The 21,864-nt window shown below is 44.4% G+C and overlaps 3 protein-coding genes across 6 annotated transcripts in view; 1 reads left to right on the top strand and 2 right to left on the bottom strand.

Moving 5' to 3' along the window:
* Nucleotides 1–366: 366 nt before the first annotated feature.
* Nucleotides 367–4,819, bottom strand: Nrd1 (Nardilysin). Its single transcript, XM_077686247.1, has one exon. The coding sequence runs from the start codon at nucleotides 4,358–4,360 to the stop codon at nucleotides 806–808; it is 3,555 nt and encodes a 1,184-aa protein (XP_077542373.1). The 5' UTR covers nucleotides 4,361–4,819; the 3' UTR covers nucleotides 367–805.
* A 247-nt stretch (nucleotides 4,820–5,066) lies between these two features.
* Nucleotides 5,067–17,611, top strand: LOC144155035 (protein IMPACT-B-like). Of its 3 annotated transcripts, none has more exons than XM_077686242.1 (9): nucleotides 5,070–5,384; nucleotides 5,521–5,643; nucleotides 5,731–5,783; nucleotides 7,756–7,818; nucleotides 8,631–8,791; nucleotides 10,510–10,613; nucleotides 11,654–11,727; nucleotides 11,808–11,901; nucleotides 13,599–17,611. In XM_077686242.1, exons 1-9 carry the CDS (start codon nucleotides 5,346–5,348, stop codon nucleotides 13,794–13,796), a joined length of 909 nt encoding a protein of 302 aa, XP_077542368.1. In that variant the 5' UTR covers nucleotides 5,070–5,345; the 3' UTR covers nucleotides 13,797–17,611. The 3 variants fall into 3 exon arrangements, with proteins under 3 accessions (XP_077542370.1, XP_077542368.1, XP_077542369.1); XM_077686243.1 differs by having other exon boundaries at nucleotides 5,073–5,384; nucleotides 8,631–8,788; XM_077686244.1 differs by lacking the exon at nucleotides 10,510–10,613 and having other exon boundaries at nucleotides 5,067–5,384; nucleotides 8,617–8,788.
* An 885-nt stretch (nucleotides 17,612–18,496) lies between these two features.
* Sirt4 (Sirtuin 4) overlaps nucleotides 18,497–21,864 on the bottom strand; it is a 36,455-nt gene continuing 33,087 nt past the window's right edge. For both annotated transcript variants that reach the window (XM_077686246.1, XM_077686245.1), the window contains exon 9: nucleotides 18,497–21,504. In XM_077686246.1, coding sequence (XP_077542372.1) covers nucleotides 21,450–21,504 — 55 coding nt within the window. In that variant the 3' untranslated portion in view covers nucleotides 18,497–21,449. The remainder of the gene's footprint in view (nucleotides 21,505–21,864) is intronic.

Genomic DNA, 21,864 nt, shown 5'->3' with positions numbered 1-21,864 from the left:
TAGACCCCTTGAACCAGCACACGCTGATAGAGAGGTCACGAGCAGCCAGCACGGACTGGGGCATCCGACTAGGAGACCAACCCCAGGGCTGGTGCCCCCACTATGATGCACCACTAAAAGAATACTCATTCTTTCTCTGTCTCTATGAAGTCCTTTCTGCAGTTGCAGTAGTTAGTGCACGTCATTAGGATGATCAGGATGCGACATGTAATCAAAATTACTGACATTCTCAAGGCTATTTGACTTCATAGCACGTACTCCAATTTGTTAATACACTGCAGCACAAAAGTACAGCATTTTGCTGCAGCAACATGACGAAGTGAAGTAAGCGATAAAACAAAAAAGAAAATAGAGACAAACAGGTTTTTTTTTTTTTCAATCTCATTTATTCATTTACAATTATACTGGGAATTTCTGCTGGAGATTTGCCATTCAAACTTTATTCACTCGGAATTACACGAGGCACACGTCCTTGCCATCTTACACTCAAGTTCACTTTGAGCCATTGTGCTTTCAAACACCCGCACTGCATATTTTTAGCCCCCTGCCCTACAAGGCACAGTACCTCACAAAGGCACCATTTTCCCCATGCAGCCCAATTATTTACCTTAAAAAAAGAAAACCAGCCGTTAGCAAGAAGGAATTACACTGGGCAAACATGCTTCAAAGAAAAAGCAAAAGCACAAAGCCAGCCATGTTTGGAGCTAATGAGCACACTTTTTAGCTAAGCTCGAATACTCCTCCCTGTCACCTGCATTAGTGGAGCCCCACTTGCAAAGCTGAAGAGGCCTGCGGTTAAAAAGCTTCATGACTGGACCCTGCAAAGTGGGTACACGGCTAGCCCTCGCTTGAACAGTGTCACATCACTAATGTACGTTGCCCCATCCTTCCCTGCCACAGACTCGAGAAACTGCAGCACATAGGTCAGGTCCTCGCTGTTGGCCACCTCTTCAGCGTTCTGATCGTGAGGGCGCTTGAGCTGCCGCCACGGGTGGACATGGTGCATGTGCTCGATGCACCGCTGGAAAGAGAGCCTCTTAGTTCCCTCAGCTGACGCGTCGTGGATGTCGCCGGTGCTTGAGGATGAAGTCTCGGTCAGGGGGTGCCCAAACGGCCGGGACTCGGCAATCGCTGCCTCTCCGTAGCCCACGATCTGAATGGAAAGCTTGCGCCGATGCGGCTCGCCACAGTGATCCAGCGGCAGGAAAAACTTGCACCACTCCTTGAACTCGGCCAAGCTCAGGCTGTTGAGGAAGTTGATTTCTCGATGCAGGCGATCGAACAGGTAGTCGAAAGAGGCGATCTCTCCCCAATACCTGTCTGCCTCTTCTTGAAGGTACAGGTCGGAACAACTCTTCTGCTTCACCAGTGACGAGACTTGGGTGGCGAATTCCTCTTGGGTCAGGCTGGCAATTTTCTGGGCGAACATGCACAGGAAAAGCTCAATCTGCTCATCGACGTACGAGCAGGTAAACTTCTCGGCCGAGCAGCACACTGCCACAGTAAATCCCACAATGCCATTGGTGTTCCTGCTTGAGCAGCTGACATCGTATCCCAGCTGCGACTTTGTCCTCAAGATGTTGAAGCAGGGCTCCTCCATGAAGTCAATCATTAGTTCGGCAAGTGCGTGCTGCTTCACATCGCCAGGCCCTAGCTGATAGTAGTTCACAATCATTGAGTTGTGGTCTTCAACATTAAATGAAGCAATTCTGCAGTAAATGTCCCCAAGTGGAACTTGCATCACTCTCGCCTCGGGAACCATGTTATCTGGAAGTGGCGTACAGCTCAACTTGTTCACCACAAGCTCAGCTAGGGCAATCGCTTCAGACGCAGTCAAGTTGCCATGGGTAAGGCCCTCCACAAAGAGCTGCTTCCTGAACTGCTCCACAAAGCTTAGCAGTGAAGAGACAGTCATGTCCTTGATGACCATTCTTTTCTCAATGTTTGACCAGTGGCACTGCTGAAGAATAGAAAAGCGGGTGTCCGTACAAAGGTGCGACGGCTTCATGAACAAGTTGTAGTAACGCTTGTGCAGGTGCTTTTTCATGTTGTCAAAGAGCTCCTGCCTGACTTCGAAGAAAGCTAGGTGATGCAGGATGACATCAAAGAGCACCGGTAACTTTTCATTGAAGCCCACCACTCTGACGATGAGTCCATTCTCGTTAACCGATATTGTAAAGTCGAGGGCTGCGCACACTGCCGCATTGGTCTCCTGGCTCATGTTCTGGAGCAGGATGTCACAGAGGAGGTCCATGAGGACGGCATTCTCGGCGGAAATGTACATCGCTGGCGAAATGAGCTGAAAGTACACACAGGCCTTTGGGATCTTGAACTTGTTGTCCTTTTTGTACCACAGGCGGTACCGTTTATCCTCATGCAGCTTGACAGGCAACTCAGACTCGTGCTCTGTCTCTGCTTTCAAGGTGAAGTCGGTGGCAATGTACTTGTTCCGTCGAGGCACTTCAAAGTAAGGGTCAGGCACAAGCTGGGACCACAGGGCACGCCACTCGGCTGGGACCTCCTGTGTGCAGTACGGAGTCTCGAGGTAGGGCTCCTTGAGGACACAGATGCCCTGCTTTTGGAAGCGGCAGGAGATGACCATAATGTTGGCCTTGCTGGGAATGAGCTCGTCCAGGCACTTCTGAATTAACACGGGGTCATACTCAAACAGACAGGTTTCCCCAGACAAATAATGTTTTGGCGGGTACAACTGCATGTTGGCACAGAGCCGTTCAACATAATCTAAAGGACTTTCTTCTTCACACCAGCGAAAGTTGTTGTCAGCAACTGTCTGGATTTCATCAAAGATACTTTGAACAGGCCCCACTTGCCGAGCCATAGCCAGAAATGCAAAGACCGCAGTGAGCACCTCTTCGACATGTTTGAGCCCCTCTTCTGTCAAGGAAATCGTGACGTTGAACAAAGAGCAAAGGGTGTTGTGATGGAATCCAGATCCTTCGTTTCCGGCAACAAGGCCAAGGGCCCACGACTTGTCTCGCAAATAGGCCAAGATGCTGCCAGCACCTTCATGCCCCACAACGTAAGAGATGTATTCCAGGGGCTTTGTTGTGTAATCTCGAAGCACAGACGACAGTGCCCAAGTGATGGAGACAGTATTCACTTTCTTGACAGGCTGCACCTTGTAGAGCTTAGTGAACTGTTCCAAAGGGAATGGCTCACAACAGCTATGGCTAAGCTTTGTCACCGGCCTTCTCACTGGAATGGCAGAAAAAACCTCGGTCACCATGGACTCCAGTTCATCGAGGCAGTGCCTGGACTGCACAGCCAAGGTCATAACTGATGGACTGTAGTGCTGCTCAAAAAACACACGCAGTGCAGCATGAACATCTGTGCCTTCCTTCTGGGGCACTCTTTTCAGGGAGGTAGTGTTTCCCCACATAAACTTTCGCATGGGGTGCCCTTCATGGGCAATGCTTCCAAGCAACTGCTGGAGACGGCATGAATCTGAAGGAAGCACCAGCTGAAATTCATTGTCAATGGCTTCAAGCTCCCTCTCCATACTCTCCTTCCTTATCAGTGGGGAGACAAAAAAATTTGCGAAAATGTCCAGTGCTTTGTGCAAGTGCTTCTGGTGCACTTCCATCTTGTAGACCGTTTTTTCGCACTCAGTGTACGCATTGTCACTGCCCCCGTGCTTGTTAAGGAAGGCGTCAAAGTAGTTTTCTCGCGGGTATTTCTCGCTGCCCATGAAGACCATGTGCTCCAGAAAGTGCGCCAGCCCTTGCAGGTTCTCCGGCTCGTGGAAGCTCCCCACCCCGACACAGAGAGCAGCGGCTGCCATTTTTTCTTTCCTCGCGCTGCCCTGCTGCTTGCTCTCGGCCCGGGAATGGTGCGCAGACTCGGGCTCACTTTCGGCATCACTTTCGCTCGCTCGGTTGCTCGTGTCCTCACTCATGGCCTCATCAGAAGTGCCGTCCGAAAAAGGGTGCTCTGGTGAGCGCGACACGTTTAGTAACCCAGAACTAACTTCGACGTGCTGATCGAGTTCGTCTTCATGTGGAGTGTGCGGGTCGTCTTCATATTTTGTAGTGGCCAAGTATTGTGCTATCGACGAGGCAATGCTGATTTTCGGGAGAGCGGTTACCTGCGTTGCCCCATCCCGATCCCTGCCGCGCTGTTCTTCGGCGATTGTAATGCGGCCACTGTTCATCTTTTTTGAACTGTTCGCTGATGACGAAGAGTGGCGCGAGGAAGAAGAATGTCGAGACGACGAGCAAGACATCGGAGACAGTGGGTGCGCCTTGTGATCCGAAATTAACAGCGCTGTGAGACCATTCTCGAGCGTTATCACCCTGTACTGCCTGGCATCATTCGGCGACTTGATAACGTCGTCTTCCATTTTCAACAGGAACCTGGGCGCTTCCAGAGGGAGACTCCGCGATGTGTGTCCGCTTCTTGGGTCTTCAGCGTAATAAACAGGCTAAGTCCATGGCCGCGCAGAAAAAGCAATTGTCACAAAAAGTCAATTCTATGGCAAAGTCTGCCGTAAGGCAAAGTTCACGCTTATATAAAACGGGTATGTGCAAATGGTCCAACGCCGCACCGCGGAACCAACCTTGATCACAAAGAGAAACCGTCTGGCTTCGTTTTAACAATGGTGAAAAGCACAACTTCGAGCACTGAAGAACTGCATTTCTGGCCTCGGATAAAAGCGGCACGGTGCACAGCAAGGCGCTAAAGAAAACTGGCGCCAGAAAACCACCGGCGGCTGTACATTGGAATACTGTGGCGGGCCAGATGGCCAGATGACAAGCTGGCCCCTCAGCCGGCTCGCATATGGCTCGTGTCGACTCGTGCTTACTCGGCGCACGCGCGCACGCCATGCGCACGCGCGCGAGTTCACTGTCCTCGGGCTCGGAGTCGACTGTACTCAGTACTGGCACGACAAAACGTACGCCCATGACGCAACCTTTGTATCACTCGAGCATACTACAATACATATCAATTTATTTTTGTATAACTAGTTATAAAATGTAGTTTTCATGACGATGTAGCCACTTAAGTCGAAATAATGGTGGTGGTGGTGGTGGTGCTGTAAGCCGGATGGCTGAGTGACAGGGACATCAGTTCTTCGCGTGGTGCGTGGTCGCCACAAAAACCATGGCGATCATAGTTTCAGTTTACAAGTGCTGTCTGCATGCTGCGGGCGGTCGCACCGGCTGCAACCAACGAGGACAACCATATGTTCATTGTACGACAAGCGGCAGGAGCTTTTCTAAGTGAGAAAAGTAGCCGTGCTTGCATAGCGTTCGCTGTCATCGTGTCCTAGTGCACTTGTTTCCTTACGTCGCCGTGGTTCTAGTTCTGCATTTCTGTGCCAAACGATGGATCCCGTAGTCTCTGCAGATAACGTTTCATCTCAGGTAAGACATTCACTTTTGCGAAGTAGGCGTTTCACACATCGATTGTGCGTTGATATATCGCGGTGGTAGCAATGCGTCGACTCTGTCAGTGTGATGTTAACTTTCATGTGTACGTCCTTATCGCGCATTGTTTCAGGCTGACGAAATAGAAGCGCTGAGTGCAATTTATCAAGAAGATTGGATAGTTGAAGATGCTGCAAAACGTGTCTATAAAATTGTTTTGAACAGTGAGGTCAGCGGCGACAAGCTGAGTTTCCAGGTAATGGGGCAATTATGATTTCCCCCGGTCTCGATCCGCACACCATGCTTACATATGTATTTTTTTCATGCTGGTTTGATTCTTCAGGTTACACTTCCGCCAGAGTATCCTTCCGAAGCACCACCGTTCTACGAGATAAGGTAAGCGGTCGTCGTAGATCTCTGTCGATTGTCGCGCTGTTTTGGACAGGGATGAACTGACATGCATATACGAGAAGCAGACACCGACCAATCTCGTCTGTCGGCTTATGTCAATAACAGCGGGAATTTTTCAGCCTCTGGAAGTCAGTCCCTTCTCGTTCAAAAAAATTGAGTGCAGGCTCTGCTGGAACAATATTTTTATTAGGTTTTTTTTTTTGTCGACAAAATATGAGTGGCATTGTATCGGCATCCAGTATATATTTTTAATCATTTGATTTTAATCGACATCTGTTTAAACGGTCACTAGCTTTTCAAATGTTTTAGCCCCCTTTCTCTTTTATTCATGCATGTTTCAACAGTGTTCAGTCAGGTGGTGCTGCGCTCCTGTGCAAGCATGAAATTAATTTGCAGTTGGGAAGAACTGCACTTGCGCAGAGGATGAGTAACAGGGATTCAAGCTGCTAGAGGGACGCATTGGAAAGACGGAAACATTTATTTGGGAAAGGAGAAAAACAGAACACATTTAATAGAAGCTCTTTTGATGCATAATCGAATGGTCCAGCATATGTATCACACGTGTTCTTTGTTGCTTCTTAATTAAAGACAGCATATTTGCGTGACAATCCTTTTGCCCTCTTTCATCTCGCTTCATCGTGGTTGTTCTGGTAACCAACCGCCCACCGAACCTCCCAACACCCGTGCCAACCACAGAATTCAGCATGAAGAATTGCAGATATAAAGTAGGGTGTGCTGCGATTGTTCACTGCAGACAAAAAGCACACGTAGAAGTGTTCCCTTGCTGTGTCTGGCCATGCCTAATCGCAATACATGCAACTTTTTGTGTCAATTTGTGACCGTGGCTGAGACATGGATTTCCCACTGCACACTCGAGTTGAAGCAGCAGTCAAAGCGGTGAGCAGCGCCCGGTGAAAGCATTCCAAAGAAAAGCAGAGACCATTTTTTTGTCTAGGAAAGCAGAGGCCACTGTTCTGATTGTTGGGACAGCAAAGAATATTTATTGACTGCTTTCATAATAGCAAAACAATAATAATGCACTGTTACTGTGCTGTTTGAAAGAAGAGCTGAGTAAAAAACAACGAACCAGACGTGCTTTTTCACCAAGGCAATGCACCGTGTTCCAAAACTGACCACCACAGTGGCGAAATTGCACGAATGTGGTGTTCAGCTCGCTCCCCTCCCCCCATTTTCTCCTGAATTAGCCCCATGTAACTCCTTTTTATTCACAAACTTGAAAATATGGAGGGAAAATTATCATACAGTGAGAATGCCATCACTGCCATCAATGTTTAGCTCGTTCCACTTGACAATTCCTATTTTTGTGATGGGATTAAAAATTTAGAACATCGGTGGACCAAGCATGTGATTTTCTTTTCAGATGAGTAACATTGTTTGCATTGTAGCAGTCAAAAGTAACTGGAACACTATTTTGTAAACTGTCACTACATTTTTTTATGTGCCAGGGGTGTAAGTTCCTTCTTGGATGAATCTTTCAGAACTGGAAACTGCTCACACACCTGCAGTAACAGCCACTTAGCAGAGAAGTTCTCTGAAATGCAAAACCTGATGCTTCATGTACTTTTGTCTGTACCATTGGCGGATCCAGAGGGGAGGTCCAGATGTCCTTACACCCCCCCTTAATGTTTGAATCTATCCCCCAAAGAAGATGTCGTTATGAAGATGTCTAAAAGATATTTAGGAAAAGTCTACTCAGTGATTTTTTTTTCTAGTTCTTGTGTTTTGGCTTTACGAAATTGCGGTGAATAAAAAGGTTGCTATCCTCCTCCTCCTTGTCATCATCATCATTGATAGAAGCTGACCATGGATCCGCAAAGAACATGAATCCGCCCCTGGTCTGGACCTGTGTATTGCTAATAAAAGGCGCACCTGCAGCAGTCATAGTTTAAGGTTCTTTGCTTTAAATTTATTTTGTTCTCTACCTCAACTCTTTTAGTGCACCATGGATGAGCCAAGAAGAAAAAGCAAGGCTCCTGGCTGCCCTGGATGACTATTTCTAGTATGTTGTATTTGGCTCAGTGCATTTTCTGTTAATAGTATGCGTGTGTCTATGTGCTAAAGCAACTTAGCCGGTGAAACATATTCTGCAACTGCTTACTAAGCCGCCCCTATTCGCACCGAGGTAAAAATACTAACTGCAGAATTTCATGTTGCTTTAAATGTGAAGCTTGACCAGTATCGCTTGCGTGGGAATGTGGATGAAACACAACTCTCAAGCCAGCTGGCCAGGAACCAAGTCTGTTTATTCTCCAAGTGCAGCTGCGTAAATGTCTGTTACGAATTCGGATAGGGCCTGACAGGTGCATGCTCACATGCTAATAATAGGGTGGGCTTTGCACAAATAATGCCATGACTTGCCGCGGTGGTTCAGTGGCTAAGGCGTTGTGCTGCTGAGCCCAAGGATGCGGGTTATTCCCGGCCGTGGCGGCCGCTTTTCTGATGGAGCTGAAAAGCGAGAATGCCCGTGCATTTGAGATTTTGGTGCACATTAAAGATCCCCAGGTGGTCGAAATTAATCCAGAGCCCTCCACTAGCGCACCTCATTACCGGTGTAACGTCAGTGCGTTAAACATTGTGTTAAAAGTGCGTTAAATCAACCAATCAAATAATGCCATGACATTTCTCCTCACTGCAAGGATGTGCTTGCTGCTGCTATTGTTGGTTTATTATGCTCTTGGTAGGCGCAGTGTACATCAGCTTGTCGAGAGAAAGTGTCTGTGCACCTTCTTTTGCTTGTTTTTTCACCATGCATGGATTCTTCTCGTGCCCAAAGAAATTGTTCTCCAACTGTTCATAGTTTTGTCTTTGTAGCAATCACTTGGGTGAAAACATCCTGTACGATTGGATTGAGATTGCTCGCAACGCACTGCATGAGGCTGCTACAGGAGGAGGGTCAGCGGGTGCCAGTGACGAGGAGGAAACAGCTCAAGTGGTGGAACCACTGCAGCAGCTCACTGTGGAGTCTCCAGGTAGTAGTGCACAGTCTGCTTGGCAGGGCACCTGCCATTTTTGGATCACCTCTTTGGAGAATGAGTGCAGTGCTGTCGTGGGTGATTGTTAGCCGTAGTGTTTGGCCTTTTGAGGGGTCATGCATGAGGACTTTTGGGTACGTCAGTACATCAGCTGGGTGGAAATGGGGAAAACGTACCGGTACGGCACTTACACTGAAAGGGCTAGTCTTGCACCCACATCTTCACTGAGAGTAAATTAGGCTTTTGTGAAATATGTGCTGCTACATTAACCGGCTGCGTGTATCCATGCCCTCAGAGTTGGGCTAATGCTTGTCATTAGTAGTAGTAATGAACATTTATTGAGAGTAGTAATGAACATTTATTGAGCGGCGGTAGAAGGAGTGTGGTCAGCATGCCTTGTTCAGGAGGCCGTAAGTCCACGCTGCTGCCAGGGCTCTGCTCATCAGGGCTTGCTGTTGCTCCGGCGATGACCTGATCAGCGCGGACACCCACTGCTCAGGGGTGGGGGTTTAGTGGAAGGCATGGACTTTGTAGGTGGTGAGGGAGGGGATATGTGGGTGAGGATGGTGTGGTTGTAATAGGTGCCAGTTTGAAGTCTGAAACGGATGTAGCCTCATTGGTGGATAGAGGAGGGCTTGTCTGCATGTAGTGGGCCGAGACAGCGCTGTATGCAAGTTCAAGTCTGGCAGAAAAGCTCCATTGCGCCAGGTTCTGCAGGACCGAGTAGTCTAGGTGTTGTGTCCAGTGTTACAACAACCTATCAACTACAGGGTGTTGCAACGCTAGTATGCACACTTCAAAAATTCATTTGTGAAGAATTCTGTGAGATGCCAGTATTGGTGACTGCATTCACCTGTCATTTTGAGACTGAATAAAAAGAAACAAACAAAAATTTAGCCTATGTAATCTTCTTAACAACTTTTAGTCATCTTTACCACCACCTCTCACCACCTCTCCAATGCACTCCATCAGTGCAAAACGAAAAAATCTTTGCATTAGTCCACACTTCAGTTTCGGTGGCTCAATAAAATTATTAGCCTATGCCCAGTGCATTCCTTGAACATCATGTGTATCCACACAATTTTCTGTTGGCCTTTACGTTGCACGTTGCTTGCAGCCGTTCTGTGGATATGCAACACAAACACAGAAGCTGTATGGGAAAAAATCTTGCAATTTTAATACCTGTGATAAATTTGCTTGTTTCATGTTTCATATAGCACATTTTGTCTGAAATGTAAATTGCTTGGTGTGTTGTTGCAGTCAGTGGCAAATGTTATATGTCTGTGAGCAACGTTCTATAAGCTTGATTCACTTACTGGAAATGATGCTGAACTGCATGCGCAAAACATCACACAGAGAGGGTTTTACAATTTATCCTAAGTGATTAAAATTTATCCTACATCTTTAAGAGATTAAAGATGTAACTTTCTCACATTCTTTTGACTGTGCCAATGAAGGATGTTAAATGTTCTAGTAGTATTTCCTGAGATTTTCTTACTGTGCTTTGTACTTTTCTCCAAAATTTGTTCATCTTAAAATTAGTCAAGGTTAGTCACGGCCTATTTCTGCAGATCATATTAATCCAGTTCATGTTTTCAACCTGTCAACATGAAGTAATGTCAGGCTGTTAATTTTAATTTGGTATTTCCTAAATAACAGTCAAATTACTTAAATTGCTTTATAGTTTCTAAACGGGTTTTGGAATTATTTAATTTCAGCACTGGATTTCAGCGGTGGCTTGAATATTTTCCACGGTCAAACACTGGAAGATCGTAGAAGTGTATTTCAGGCTCATCTTGCTGAAGTTCACAGCGTGAGAGAGGTACGTGATGTGTCTGCCAGAAATTTTGTCGCGTTAGAAGAGCACAAAGAAATGGCAAACATTGAAAGAAATAGTGGGCAGACACTAAGTAAGGAGCACGTTGGTGCATAAATGTGGCAGACTAAGATAACAGCAACAATGTGGAAAAACTGTAATACACATCTGGGCATTCATTGCAGGGGTTCATGTAGGCCACATTTCAGTAAGGTCACCACTGTAGCCCGACACAGGGAGTAGTTAACTGAAGAAATCATCCGAGGCCCACCGGACAGTTCCTTTGAATGACAGATGTGTTAACACTGCCCTCATTATACTATTAACAAAGAAAAAAAATGCAATTCTTATCAGAGCATTATGTTTAACCAAGCACATGCGCCTTTGTACTGCAGCCTTTTCAGAAGTTAACTACCTTCACCCGTAGCTTTTTACACTTTTAAGCTGCTCCAGCTTGCTCAACTTTCCCTGTTTCTTCCATTGGCTGGGTTTGTTCCTGCATAAAATCAGGCACATTGCAGCGAAAATGAACAAGTTGTTAGTAGCGCTGTGTACCGTCTACTTTGTGTGTCCTTTGTCTTTCCTGCGCACTCATCTTCACCAAGAAACCACACTTGTGCAAGAAAAGCATCCAGCCGTGCTTGCGCAAGTGTGGTAACAACAAGGAGACCTCCAAACTTGCCATTTTTTCTGTGGTGCGCTCACCTGCACATCCGAGTTGTATGCCCTACCATACTTAATGCGGCTTCTCCTACCACTGGCCGTTGGTCACCACATTAAAGTGAACAAAGGAACAACTGCGGTGTTTTGTCAAAAAGTTGAAGGTGCTCAATTGTAAACCAGGAAGAGCATAGCAGTCTTTTTATACACGGGTCACTTTGGCATTGTACACTGGAGGTAATGCTGGACGATAAATTCGTATCCCAAATTGCTGCAAGAACCAGCTATGCACTTACCTAGTTTAATAAGCTTCATCTTGTTTTCATTGAAATTTTTTGCTTGCTATGTTTTCTTTTTAAGCACATTACGGCTCTGGTACTTTTCAGGTTGAACAGGTTCTGGACGAGCTGAAAACGAACAAGAAAATAGCAGAGGCCACTCACAATATTTGGGCCTATCGGTATGTTGGCCATTCCTGTCATGCACACTCCATTCCACCTTTACCAAAAGGTGTTTTATATGTGGCATCTTTTGTTTTAGCATTGCCCTGACAGAACCACGTAGTGTTCTGTGCAAGGACTCTGAAGACGATGGAGAAACAAATGCGGGAAATCGCCTGCTTCATTTGCTTGATGTGAGTTTCTGCTTATTGCTTCATCTTTTTCTTGCTGCTGCATGTTAATTCATGGAAGCAGAGACATTCTTCATCAGTAATGACTACGTTGGCTTTGTCCCTGTAACAATGATACCACTTCTAAGGCAAACTTCAAACAGTTAAGCTACAAAACAAGGAAAAGGGGCAAAGTAGTGGCAATTAACCAGCCTTTTTACGTCACAGGGATTTGTTTGTGGAATTGGTGGCCGCTGACCACAACCACATTTCCAAGGCGCATGAATATCATTGCAGTGGTGCCTGTAGTTCCGTTTGATGGTACCTGCGTAGTGCTAACACGGCCAACTGTGGCAGAATTTCACCTTGGCCAAATTTATTCTGAACGTTTTGTAGGTACCTTAGAGGCAGCAGATATGCGACATGTAGCTCCGAAGTGCCTCGTTAATCAATTATAAGCACTTACAACAGCTCCGTAGCAGACAACACTGCACGACACCCCAGCTGGTGTCGTCTGTGGGCTGGGCTTGCTGGTGCTGCTCGCTCAGCCAGCCGTGACGCCACTTGTGCCTATAGGTGACCGGTAAAAAGCGCAAAGGCTCATGCGTACATTGTCTGTTCCCGCGGAGCCCAGCCACTTCCGGTTCGAGAGCTCTCCTGGCCTACCGTAGGCCGGCGGCTTTCACGCGCACGTGTGCTTGTTGTTTATCTGTTTCCACCGAAAAAAAGAAAACGGTCATGCATTGCGCATTAAATGTATAGCAACGATGAACCCTATTAGGGGCTTTTCTGAAAGGTAAACACTCTGTGACCAATAAACAACACGCACACATGCGCGTGAAAGCCGCCAGCGTACGGAGACCAGGCGAGATCTCGAACCGGAAGTGGCTGGAGCAGACGACGTACCCATGAGCCTTTGCGCTTTTTACCGGTCACCCATTTCAGTTCTCCAATCACTTGTGCTGCACTGGTGCATATTTTAGGCATAATATTTTGTAACTTGCTGTCTTTTTAGTCAGACTGTACAAGAGTAGAATTCTGAATTGGTTGAAATTTTTTTTTCTGCAGTTGGCATTTACTGATAGGTAGTGTTTCATTTGTAGTGTTTCTCCTGGTGTTGTAGAGTGTGGCATTCCAATACTCTGTGTCCTTTTGTTGTGAAAACATTTTGGGGGGCTAGAATGAAGTTGAGCCAGTTACCAAAAGCTGGTTCTTTCAGATCAATAAAAGAAGGTTTTATTTTGTCTTCATGGTCCCGTTCAGGTGCAGTATGTGCACCTGAATGTGCACCAATCAGGTGCAGTATGTCGGTTTCTAAGATATTGGTTGATGGGCTAGTTGGTCTGATACTTGAAAAGCCATGAGAACTGCGCAGAAGGACGACACAATGAGAGAAAACAGGTTGTGCACGTCCTGTTGTCTTCTCTCGGTGTGTCGTACCTCTGCACAATCCTCATGGGGTTTCCAAGATATGTACAGATACAACGTGCTTCTACTGCGGCGAGGCACTGGAAGTGAATAATTATGAAATATTTTACACCGTGAAAATCTGCCGCAAATGCGGCAGATTTTTGCACGAAGTGTTGCAGTGCATTTTTCAACACCGTAGCAGCAGTTTGCCTCCCCAGTATGGTCTTCAGCAGTGCTGCAGCATCAGTGCTGTGGGTGCGTGGAACACTCCTGCAGTTTGCAAAGGGTTTTCTCGCTTTCCTGTCTGGCAGATTCTGAACGTGACAAATGTGGTCGTAGTCGTCACTCGCTGGTACGGAGGCATCCACCTCGGCCCAGATCGATTCAAGCACATCAACCATGTGGCCAGGGACCTCCTCGAGCAGCATGGCTACATCAGAAAGGAGGCGCCAGCTCCAGACTCAAAATCCAAGGGCAAGCAGAAGAAAGTGAAGAGCAAGAGGACCTGATAAGTGTGCTCCACATGCATCATGCTTTTGTGCACTGGCCAGTTCCTAGCACTGCCACTGTTAAGTCACTGCTCTCATTTCAGTAAGAAATTCAAGATCCGCTTGCTTCAAATGCTCAGCAACAGTGGCACATTGTGCTCCAGCAAGCTTTTTTATCATTATTAAGTACGAGTGCTTGTGCATGAAACTGTAACCAAGTGTTGCAGATCTTGAAAACGTGTGCCTGCCAATCGCAACTTGAATGTGAACTGTGGAGAGCTTTTTCTATGGAGGCTAGCCACCGCTTATTGCTTGTATTCATTTTCTTTTATTGCAAAGCAGAAAATATTGCATTTTCGCTCTTTTTATATAACTAGTAGTATTTTATTTCTTCTGCAAAAGCCAAAATTTTTATTTGTACATAAATAGCAAAAAAAAAAGAAATACAAATTAAGACTTTCTAAGCATCAAGGTAGCAAAACTAGTGCTACTGAGTATTTTGTAGAGCACAATTCTGAGGAGCATAGACTACAAAACTACAAAGTGGTCCTAATGCAAGAACAGCCCAAAAAATAAAACATTTGGGCCTTCAGGACCATTGTATCCTGTCACTTGTTTTCTCTGGCACTGTCACCTTTGTTCCCTTTCATCACCTCAAGTGCAGCACAGTGGCTGTGCATATTAGTGAATTCGAAAAAATTATATCTGTGCAAATGTTTTAACCAGTGCTTAAACTCAGAATTGCAGTGACTGTGCTTTCATGGTGGGATGAAGATTCTGAACATCTATATTTTTGCCAGCACTTACATTTGAGGGTGTGTGGACGGTGCTAAACTGCCACACTTTTTTGCTTTCACGAAGTGAATAAAATTTTTCAGGTTTTATAAGTTTGTTTCTTGCAGGTTTATTCAATAGTGTAGTGTCTACTCGGTTTCTTTCTGCGATGTCTAAACAGCATTATCAGCGGTTCTTATGTCTGACGTTGCATGAAGCACACTTTAAATGTAGGGCTGGTTCAGATACTCCAAACTTGGCAGAGGTTTGCTTTACAATTAGTGAGCCTACTGTTGGATGGTTTGTCTGAGGCAAGTTGGACTTCCTCCGTTGATGGTTTAGTGCCGACAGCTGATGGAGAAAGAGAAATTGTATTTGTGTTTACCCCACTCATGCAGCATGTCTGTGACAGCGTCATCGCTGTGGGAACACTGTCCTTTCAAATTCCACTTACGTAGTGGTGTCTCAGTGTTCTTTGAGCTAAGTTTGTCTTTACCAGGCAAAGTGGCTTTCATGGCAAACCTTGTGATACAAACTGGTCAAATGCCCTTTTAACGCACTAACTCATTCAAAAATGAGCTCACTACTACTTTAACATCCCATCTGCTTACAATAGCATGAACGGTGCTCAAAGTTAGGTTTGGGATGCTGTAAGCTTGGTTCTATATTTGCTCTCATTTCCAGCAGATTTGGTGCATATTGTAGATTTTCCTGCTGTGCTAAATAATGCTATTATGAGCACACGTGTTCAACATTGGTCCCTGTCAGTCATGACTTGAGGCATGCTGCGGTAAGTTTTTCCCCGCCAACAGTAATGCTGAAACCAACCCATTAGGCCTGAATATCAACTACCATTGGAACAAGATTTGTGAAGTTTTGCCATATTTTTACTTTTCTGGCTGTTTAAATCCTGCTATTGGTAGGTGTGGTGTATACTTGAGTTCTCTTGCTAGAAGAGTCGTGGCATATGCAAATAGATGCAGCCAGTAACTCTGCCTATCATCAGATAACAACTGCTGATAATCATATTTCGCTGCAAGCTAATGGCTACCTTACACAGCTTTGATGTCTGCTATCACCACAATGATCAGCAACTTTCACAATGCCCCTGAAGAAAAAGATAAGCAAAACAATCAGGAGGTCATGTAGAGTACACCCACAGCATCTCGAAGTTCTTATTCTTAATTGATTCTGTGTTTTTTATATATATTTATCTTCCCGAACTTTGCCCTCTTGTTAAATCTTCCGTACGCCACTCAGTCTAATGGTATCACTTGTGTCTGTAATTTTAAGTCGCAAAGAACGGTGCCATATTGTAGGTTTGAAATGTTGAATTGTACAGTGGTGCTAACCTTTGCCAGTCTTCGTGTTCCTGAAACAGCCAGACTAGACTAACGATATTGGCTTAGCAGGATAGTTTTTATAGAATAACAGGCTGCGAATTAGAGACTGCGAAAATATTGGCACTACCAAGCTGCAGATGGGTGTTCCATACATGTATCTTAGTAAAGTGAAACTACATTTATATTTTGACGCATTTTCCAGTTCGAAGGTTTATACTGCCATGACAAGTCCTTAAGTGCCTGGCATTGTGGATCACCTGATATGTAAGAATGAGGGCGGAAAGTTATTTTACTCAACAAATGCTTCCACTACCAAGTTCTACATATTTTTTACATATATACATCATCTTTTTCAATGACGGCAGCCTTTCATCGTGGATAGCATGCATCGACACATTTTTTTAGACATGGCATGTATAGGTTGTTTTGTATTGCTGAACAGCTTCAAGACAAGGCTTCAGTACTGCACACAGCTTAGTGCCATTGTGTGGCCAAGTACACACACTGCTGCATTCCAACTTGCCATTTATTTCCCTTCTAATGTTTCGCCATTGATTCACAAATGTGCAGCTGATATGCTAAAACTACTTTAATGCCCGGCATGTGAAATGTGAGATTGCGAATCAATTTATCAGAGGTTTTAAGTACTAGGAGTGCCTTTGCTCAGCGAGCAAAATTGAAGTAGCATAGCCTTGTCCATTCCAAAATATTGTTCTAGACAATTTAAAAATGACAGCCCACAAGTCCATTGCACTCTTCCTTGTCACCGTGTTTAAAGGGCATTCTAGCATGAAGTATGAGGCAGAAGATAACATTGGGCATTAATAAAAAAACAAAAACAAATTAGTGTTTAACTTCAGTTGCCACCTAGTCTTACGCCAAAGGGAATACCTTCTGCAAATATGTTGTATGTTGTAAGTGTACAGAGTCTGTTGAAGCATTTGGATTGAAATGTGTAATAAAGTGTTCTGGGAGCTTGGTGATTGTAACAAGTGGAGGTTCCTTTTCTCAACTGTCATGCCTGCATGAAAACAACCAAGTTCTGTCCCTTGTAGTTCCCGTTACCAAGTTCCTTCAAATGGGTATTAGAAGAAACAGCCAGCTCTGCGCCGCCCAGGAAAATTATCCAGACACACTCTTCCAAGCATCAGAATGTGCCAACCGCTAGTGCAGTTTGGTGCACAAAGCATGTTTGGTGAGTGTTGCATTGTGCCCACCGAGCTTTACTTTATGCATAGTGAAGAAAACGCATCTAATGCACTGACTTGTTTCAGAAATACAAAATTGTATTTGTAAATATGTGCATGTCTATTGATGGGGACAGCCAGCTAGGAACAGCATATTTGTGCAAGATCTCTTTTGTATATGCACTATTTTAGCAGTTTTGATATGGCAGTGTTCATGTTTACAGCCTTGTGAACTGTGAAGCAGTGTTTGCTTTGACTTGGGCAGTGTTGACGTTTACAAGCCTCGCATGAACTACGAGACAATGTTTGTACTTTAATATATCAATGTGGGTTTCTAGCATGTGTACGTGATTATACGCTGAATGTCTTTCAAACCAAGTTTTAATGATGGGGCTTATCTTTTCAAGCTATTTTGATGACTGCGTGTAAACTTTTTTATTAATACTTCGTTTGCAATATTTAATCAAGTTCTTCTGAAGTTAGCCTTAGCCTTTGTATTTTGACCATTTAAAGATCCTATATGATAGAAAAACATTCACACTTCCAACGGGGGAAGGGGGGTTGTGGGTGATGCTTGATACTGGTATGAACTACCTACGCCATTAGCCTTGAGAAGTGTATGACACTGTGCACAAACTTTAAGAGGATCTCATAATAGACAATTGAGGGCAAAGTTATATGCTGATGTGGGATATTTTGTGTTGTGGCATTTTGTAATTGTGTACGTGAAGCTTTTCTGCATAAACACCTTTTGAACTATGTTTTGATGGCTAGTTTTATTTAATTATCTGGAACCTATGGTGTTGCTGTCAGCTCCGTCGCATCTATTGCAGGGCTAAAGGTGTTGGACTAAATATGCTGTTCTTGTTCATCTTGGTGGAAACAAAAGCGCTCAAAAAACAGGGACGAAGGAAGACGTAGACAGCACGGCGCTTACTCGCAACTACTCGTTTATTGAAAAACATACACATATATACCATCCAGAGTACACTGGTCGGGTTCCCCTCCCCCATTATACAAATCATTACAAGACTTAACAGCGGCCGAGGCACATGCATATAGTACCCAAAAACCTGATAAAAGCGCCACAACCCTACATATATGTGTATGTGTATGTTTTTCAATAAACGAGTAGTTGCGAATAAGTGCCGTGCTGTCTACGCCTTCCTTCGCCCGTTTTTTGAGCGCTTTTGTTTCCACCAAGATGAACACCTATTAACTAGCCCAATTTTCCGTTCTTATGCTGTTCTTGTCCCTGAAAGATTGCCTCGGGCCAGACGCTTTTCCATGAGGATGATGTCTACACACTGAATTGAGCAAAACCACATAATGTGTTGGCATTTTATACTTCTAGGTACTTGTACCGACTGTTTCTCGAGAACTGCCAGCAATTGTTCATCGTAGTTCACAGAGTGTATTGCGAAATGAATACACTTTTATTGTAAATACAAAATCACTGACAAAAGCTACATAGTATTCCAAGTCATACCTGGTTCCAAGGAATTTGCAGGCACAACAAATAAAAAAGACAGTGCTTCTGGGCAGCTTTTACATAGTAACAAGTGGCTAGTAACAGTTACCCAAGTCCTATAATTAAGGGGGAAAATTCTAACATAAAGGAGCCATGCAGACAAAATACAAGCTTGTTTTATTCGAAAAATTTGTGTTTTATAGTGCCCCCAGCACTTGTCTGGCACCAAATGTTGCTTTATTCACTGAGAAATTAAACAGTTTAAGCTATAATTTTGATTCTCCAGCTGAATAATATGTTTGTGACATCTGCAATGACGTATCCACGGCAAGTACTGAAGCAAACGTAAGTATGCAGACTAGGGCTGCAGTGAACGGTGGAACGCCTTTTTTGCTGCAAGTCCTAGATGGCGTCACCATACCGCTAGAGACCGCTGTCCTCCCTCGCTTTTGTTTTTGATCGAATTTGTGCCTAGATAATGTTTGTTACAGCTGATAGTACTCATTTCATGAAACATTGGGTATGCTCGACAAACAGGGTGACGTAACACAATCTCGCTTATGCCAGTTGGCCAGTGTAAGCTCTGTGTGGCGAACGGCTGTGTAGCTATAACTGATATAGCGCACGCAGCATGCACTGCTGCTTCTATGTTTACGTGAGCGTTCATAACTTCCATTGTTTACTCTACCATTTTTACTGCTAATTGAGTATGCATTAAATTTAAGTGCAAACAGCTAATTCTGCAAGCTTATAATCCGTTTATAATTTGCGTTTGCTTTTACCAGCCACCACCAATCGCACAGCTGCCCATAATACGTCATATGTTCTAGTGCGGGAAATGAGCTAGTGGGTCGCATTACCATTCTCTTTTTTTCCTAATTATATAGCTTATTTGAGTGAAGTCTGTGTTTAAAGTGGTATCAGTGTAACAAGGCAATCCTTCAAATGACCCAAATTTGCATTTTGTCAGCATGGCCCCTTTAAGTGAAGCATTGCAAGGTAAGTGAAAATTTTGATGCACAGGTCATGCATTGCAAACCTTATTACGGGCATTCAGTAACCATGCCAATGAAAACCATGTTTCCCAGCTGAAACTATGGGTGCACTTACCAATGTGTGCGTGTGCGTGGAACATACCCTTTTTGTATTGTCCATCTATAGGAAATGCAATTTGCCACTCCCAGAAGCTCACAATCTTCTATAGAGCTCCAATACATCTTCGAGTCTAGTTGTATTTCCACAATCTTCTTGCAAATATCTGACTTATCCGGAGACCACCTCACAGCCTTTAGAGATGTGCAGGAAGAAATACACGGAGCACACTGGCGATTGGTTTGGAATTTCCAAAAACTCAGTATTCATCAAAATTTTAAGTTGGTGATATTCTACTGTACATGCATAAACCTTAAACGGCCACTCTTTTCTTCATGAAACAATTTTTGCGTAACTGTCGTCAAAGGCTTTTGAAAATCAGCAGGCCAATGTTCATTTGAATGGAAGATTGCCTTTTGCGGCTTGACAAGCTCAGTTGTAAAACATGACTCTACACAAAATAGACTAGAAAATGTGCAGTCTTTTGCAGCCTGACAGTAGTTGAATAGAGCCAATTGAGCAAAACAACTTGTTTTTTAGATTTTAGCCATCACGATTCAACACTCGGACGCTGGTTTGACTGATTATGAGATTTAACGCGCTACACAGGCGATGAGGCGCGCCGTACTGGAGGGCTCCGGATTAATTAAGGGCTACGTGTGTCGAAATCTCAAACACACGAGCATTTTCGCTTTGAGCCGCCATCAAAAAAGCGTCCGCCGTAGCCAGAAAACACTGACATGCTTCAAACCACAATGTATGCTGCTTACTACAATTTTCCAAAAGAACCAAGGACTTAAAAAGTGTGAAGTTTCTCATGGCCAATATTGCTTCATGGTTTTTCTTTATTTTTTTCTTCTGTGGTGCAACTGGTTTTCATCACAAATGCTTTCAGTTTCACAAGACACACACCATTAAAAAACTGCTTGCAATGTAGCATGTACCTTCCAGATAACAGTAAAGTAAAAATAAACTAAATGCTAACCAAATTTCTTCAGCCTTACATTTGTCAACAGCACAATGGTTCTGGCTTGCTTCATTGAAACTGATGAACACAAGACACGATAGACTTTCTGACAACTAAAGCATGCCCTTCCTGAATAATAAAAAAATTATTTTTGCAGTTGTGGTTTAGAGTAACACCTGCTGCCCTTAAAATATAGAAAAGTAAAAGGAATGTGCAAAAAATTATGCATACAAAACAAATTGATAGTACAAGCTAGCTTTAGTACACTTCACAAGCTGCCGATAAAAGCTGCGGCAATAAACTACAAAGTTCGTTTATTTAAAAAACAAGCCAGTGTGGAGATGAAAAAGCAGTGAAAGTGAATTCACTAGTATAGGCGGGCCTTGCTTCCACTGTTACAAGTGAACTGTTCAACAAATACACCTGGGGCACAGCATAGCCCAAACGCACAGCAAGAGGTCTAAGTCCTCTCGTTGCAAGTGGTTGACCTCAACCAGAATTTCCTGCTGAGGTACCTAAGTTAGTAAGCCCAGTTCTTAGTAATAGTTGCTTGGTGACCAAGCTTTCACAAATGATGCAAGCACAGAACTTGCAAGTGTGCAGAGTCCCAGAGTTCGTTTCACAAGTAGAGGCCCAGTATTATCACCCTACCACCGTGATGACAGCTCCCTGGCAGAAAACTACCCACCCCTAACAAGCACCTTGGTACACTGACAGTGTGCTTTTTCAAGGAATGGTCACAATAGCACTGCCTGCATAGCACCACACTGTGCAAAGCGTGCTACTCCAAACAGTAAGCCTGGACGTGGAATCTTCCAGTAGAAAGCTGGTGCCAGGAAGTTACAAAGCTAGAGCCTTGGGCAGTGATGTGCCACAGGGTCCATCAAAGTGAAACCTGAGAAAGAAAAGAAAAAAAAAATAGACAAATCTTGTGTGAAACACAGCAGTTGCCTTGACTTGAAGGACAGTAACTACAGTGGTACTCCGAGCACTCTAGTTATTTTGAACAAAAGCTGCTAGTGACTACAATTTTGTTTGTGGAATTGGCCAACACCCATTCTGGTGTTAACTCATTTCTTACCAACCTATTCAAAGTTGTCCATACTGAATGACGATATCAATGCCATTTGGTGGTTAACTCAGAACACGCCTTTTCAAAGTTCGTTTCATTAATTATTGATTGACAAAGTTGCTTACTGCTATTCCCCCCCCCAAAAAAAAACGCAAACTGCTTGTAATTACTGTGCATCAGCAC

This window comes from Haemaphysalis longicornis, unplaced genomic scaffold (assembly GCF_048455015.1).
Source record: "Haemaphysalis longicornis isolate Haplotype H1 unplaced genomic scaffold, Haemaphysalis longicornis Haplotype H1 scaffold_1, whole genome shotgun sequence".
Classification (NCBI taxonomy): Eukaryota; Metazoa; Arthropoda; class Arachnida; order Ixodida; family Ixodidae; genus Haemaphysalis; species Haemaphysalis longicornis.
Note: the sequence above shows the minus strand (reverse complement) of the source record. Positions and strands in the feature narration are given on the sequence as shown.

Bases quoted from the DNA above. Each gene is read 5' to 3' on its own strand.
- Nrd1 (XM_077686247.1), bottom strand. From the start codon at position 4,360: ATGGAAGACGACGTTATCAAGTCGCCGAATGATGCCAGGCAGTACAGG.
- LOC144155035 (XM_077686242.1), top strand. From the start codon at position 5,346: ATGGATCCCGTAGTCTCTGCAGATAACGTTTCATCTCAG. The intron at 5,385-5,520 runs GTAAGACATTCA...GCATTGTTTCAG, and splicing joins CAGATAACGTTTCATCTCAG to GCTGACGAAATAGAAGCGCT. The intron at 7,819-8,630 runs GTATGTTGTATT...TTGTCTTTGTAG, and splicing joins GCCCTGGATGACTATTTCTA to CAATCACTTGGGTGAAAACA.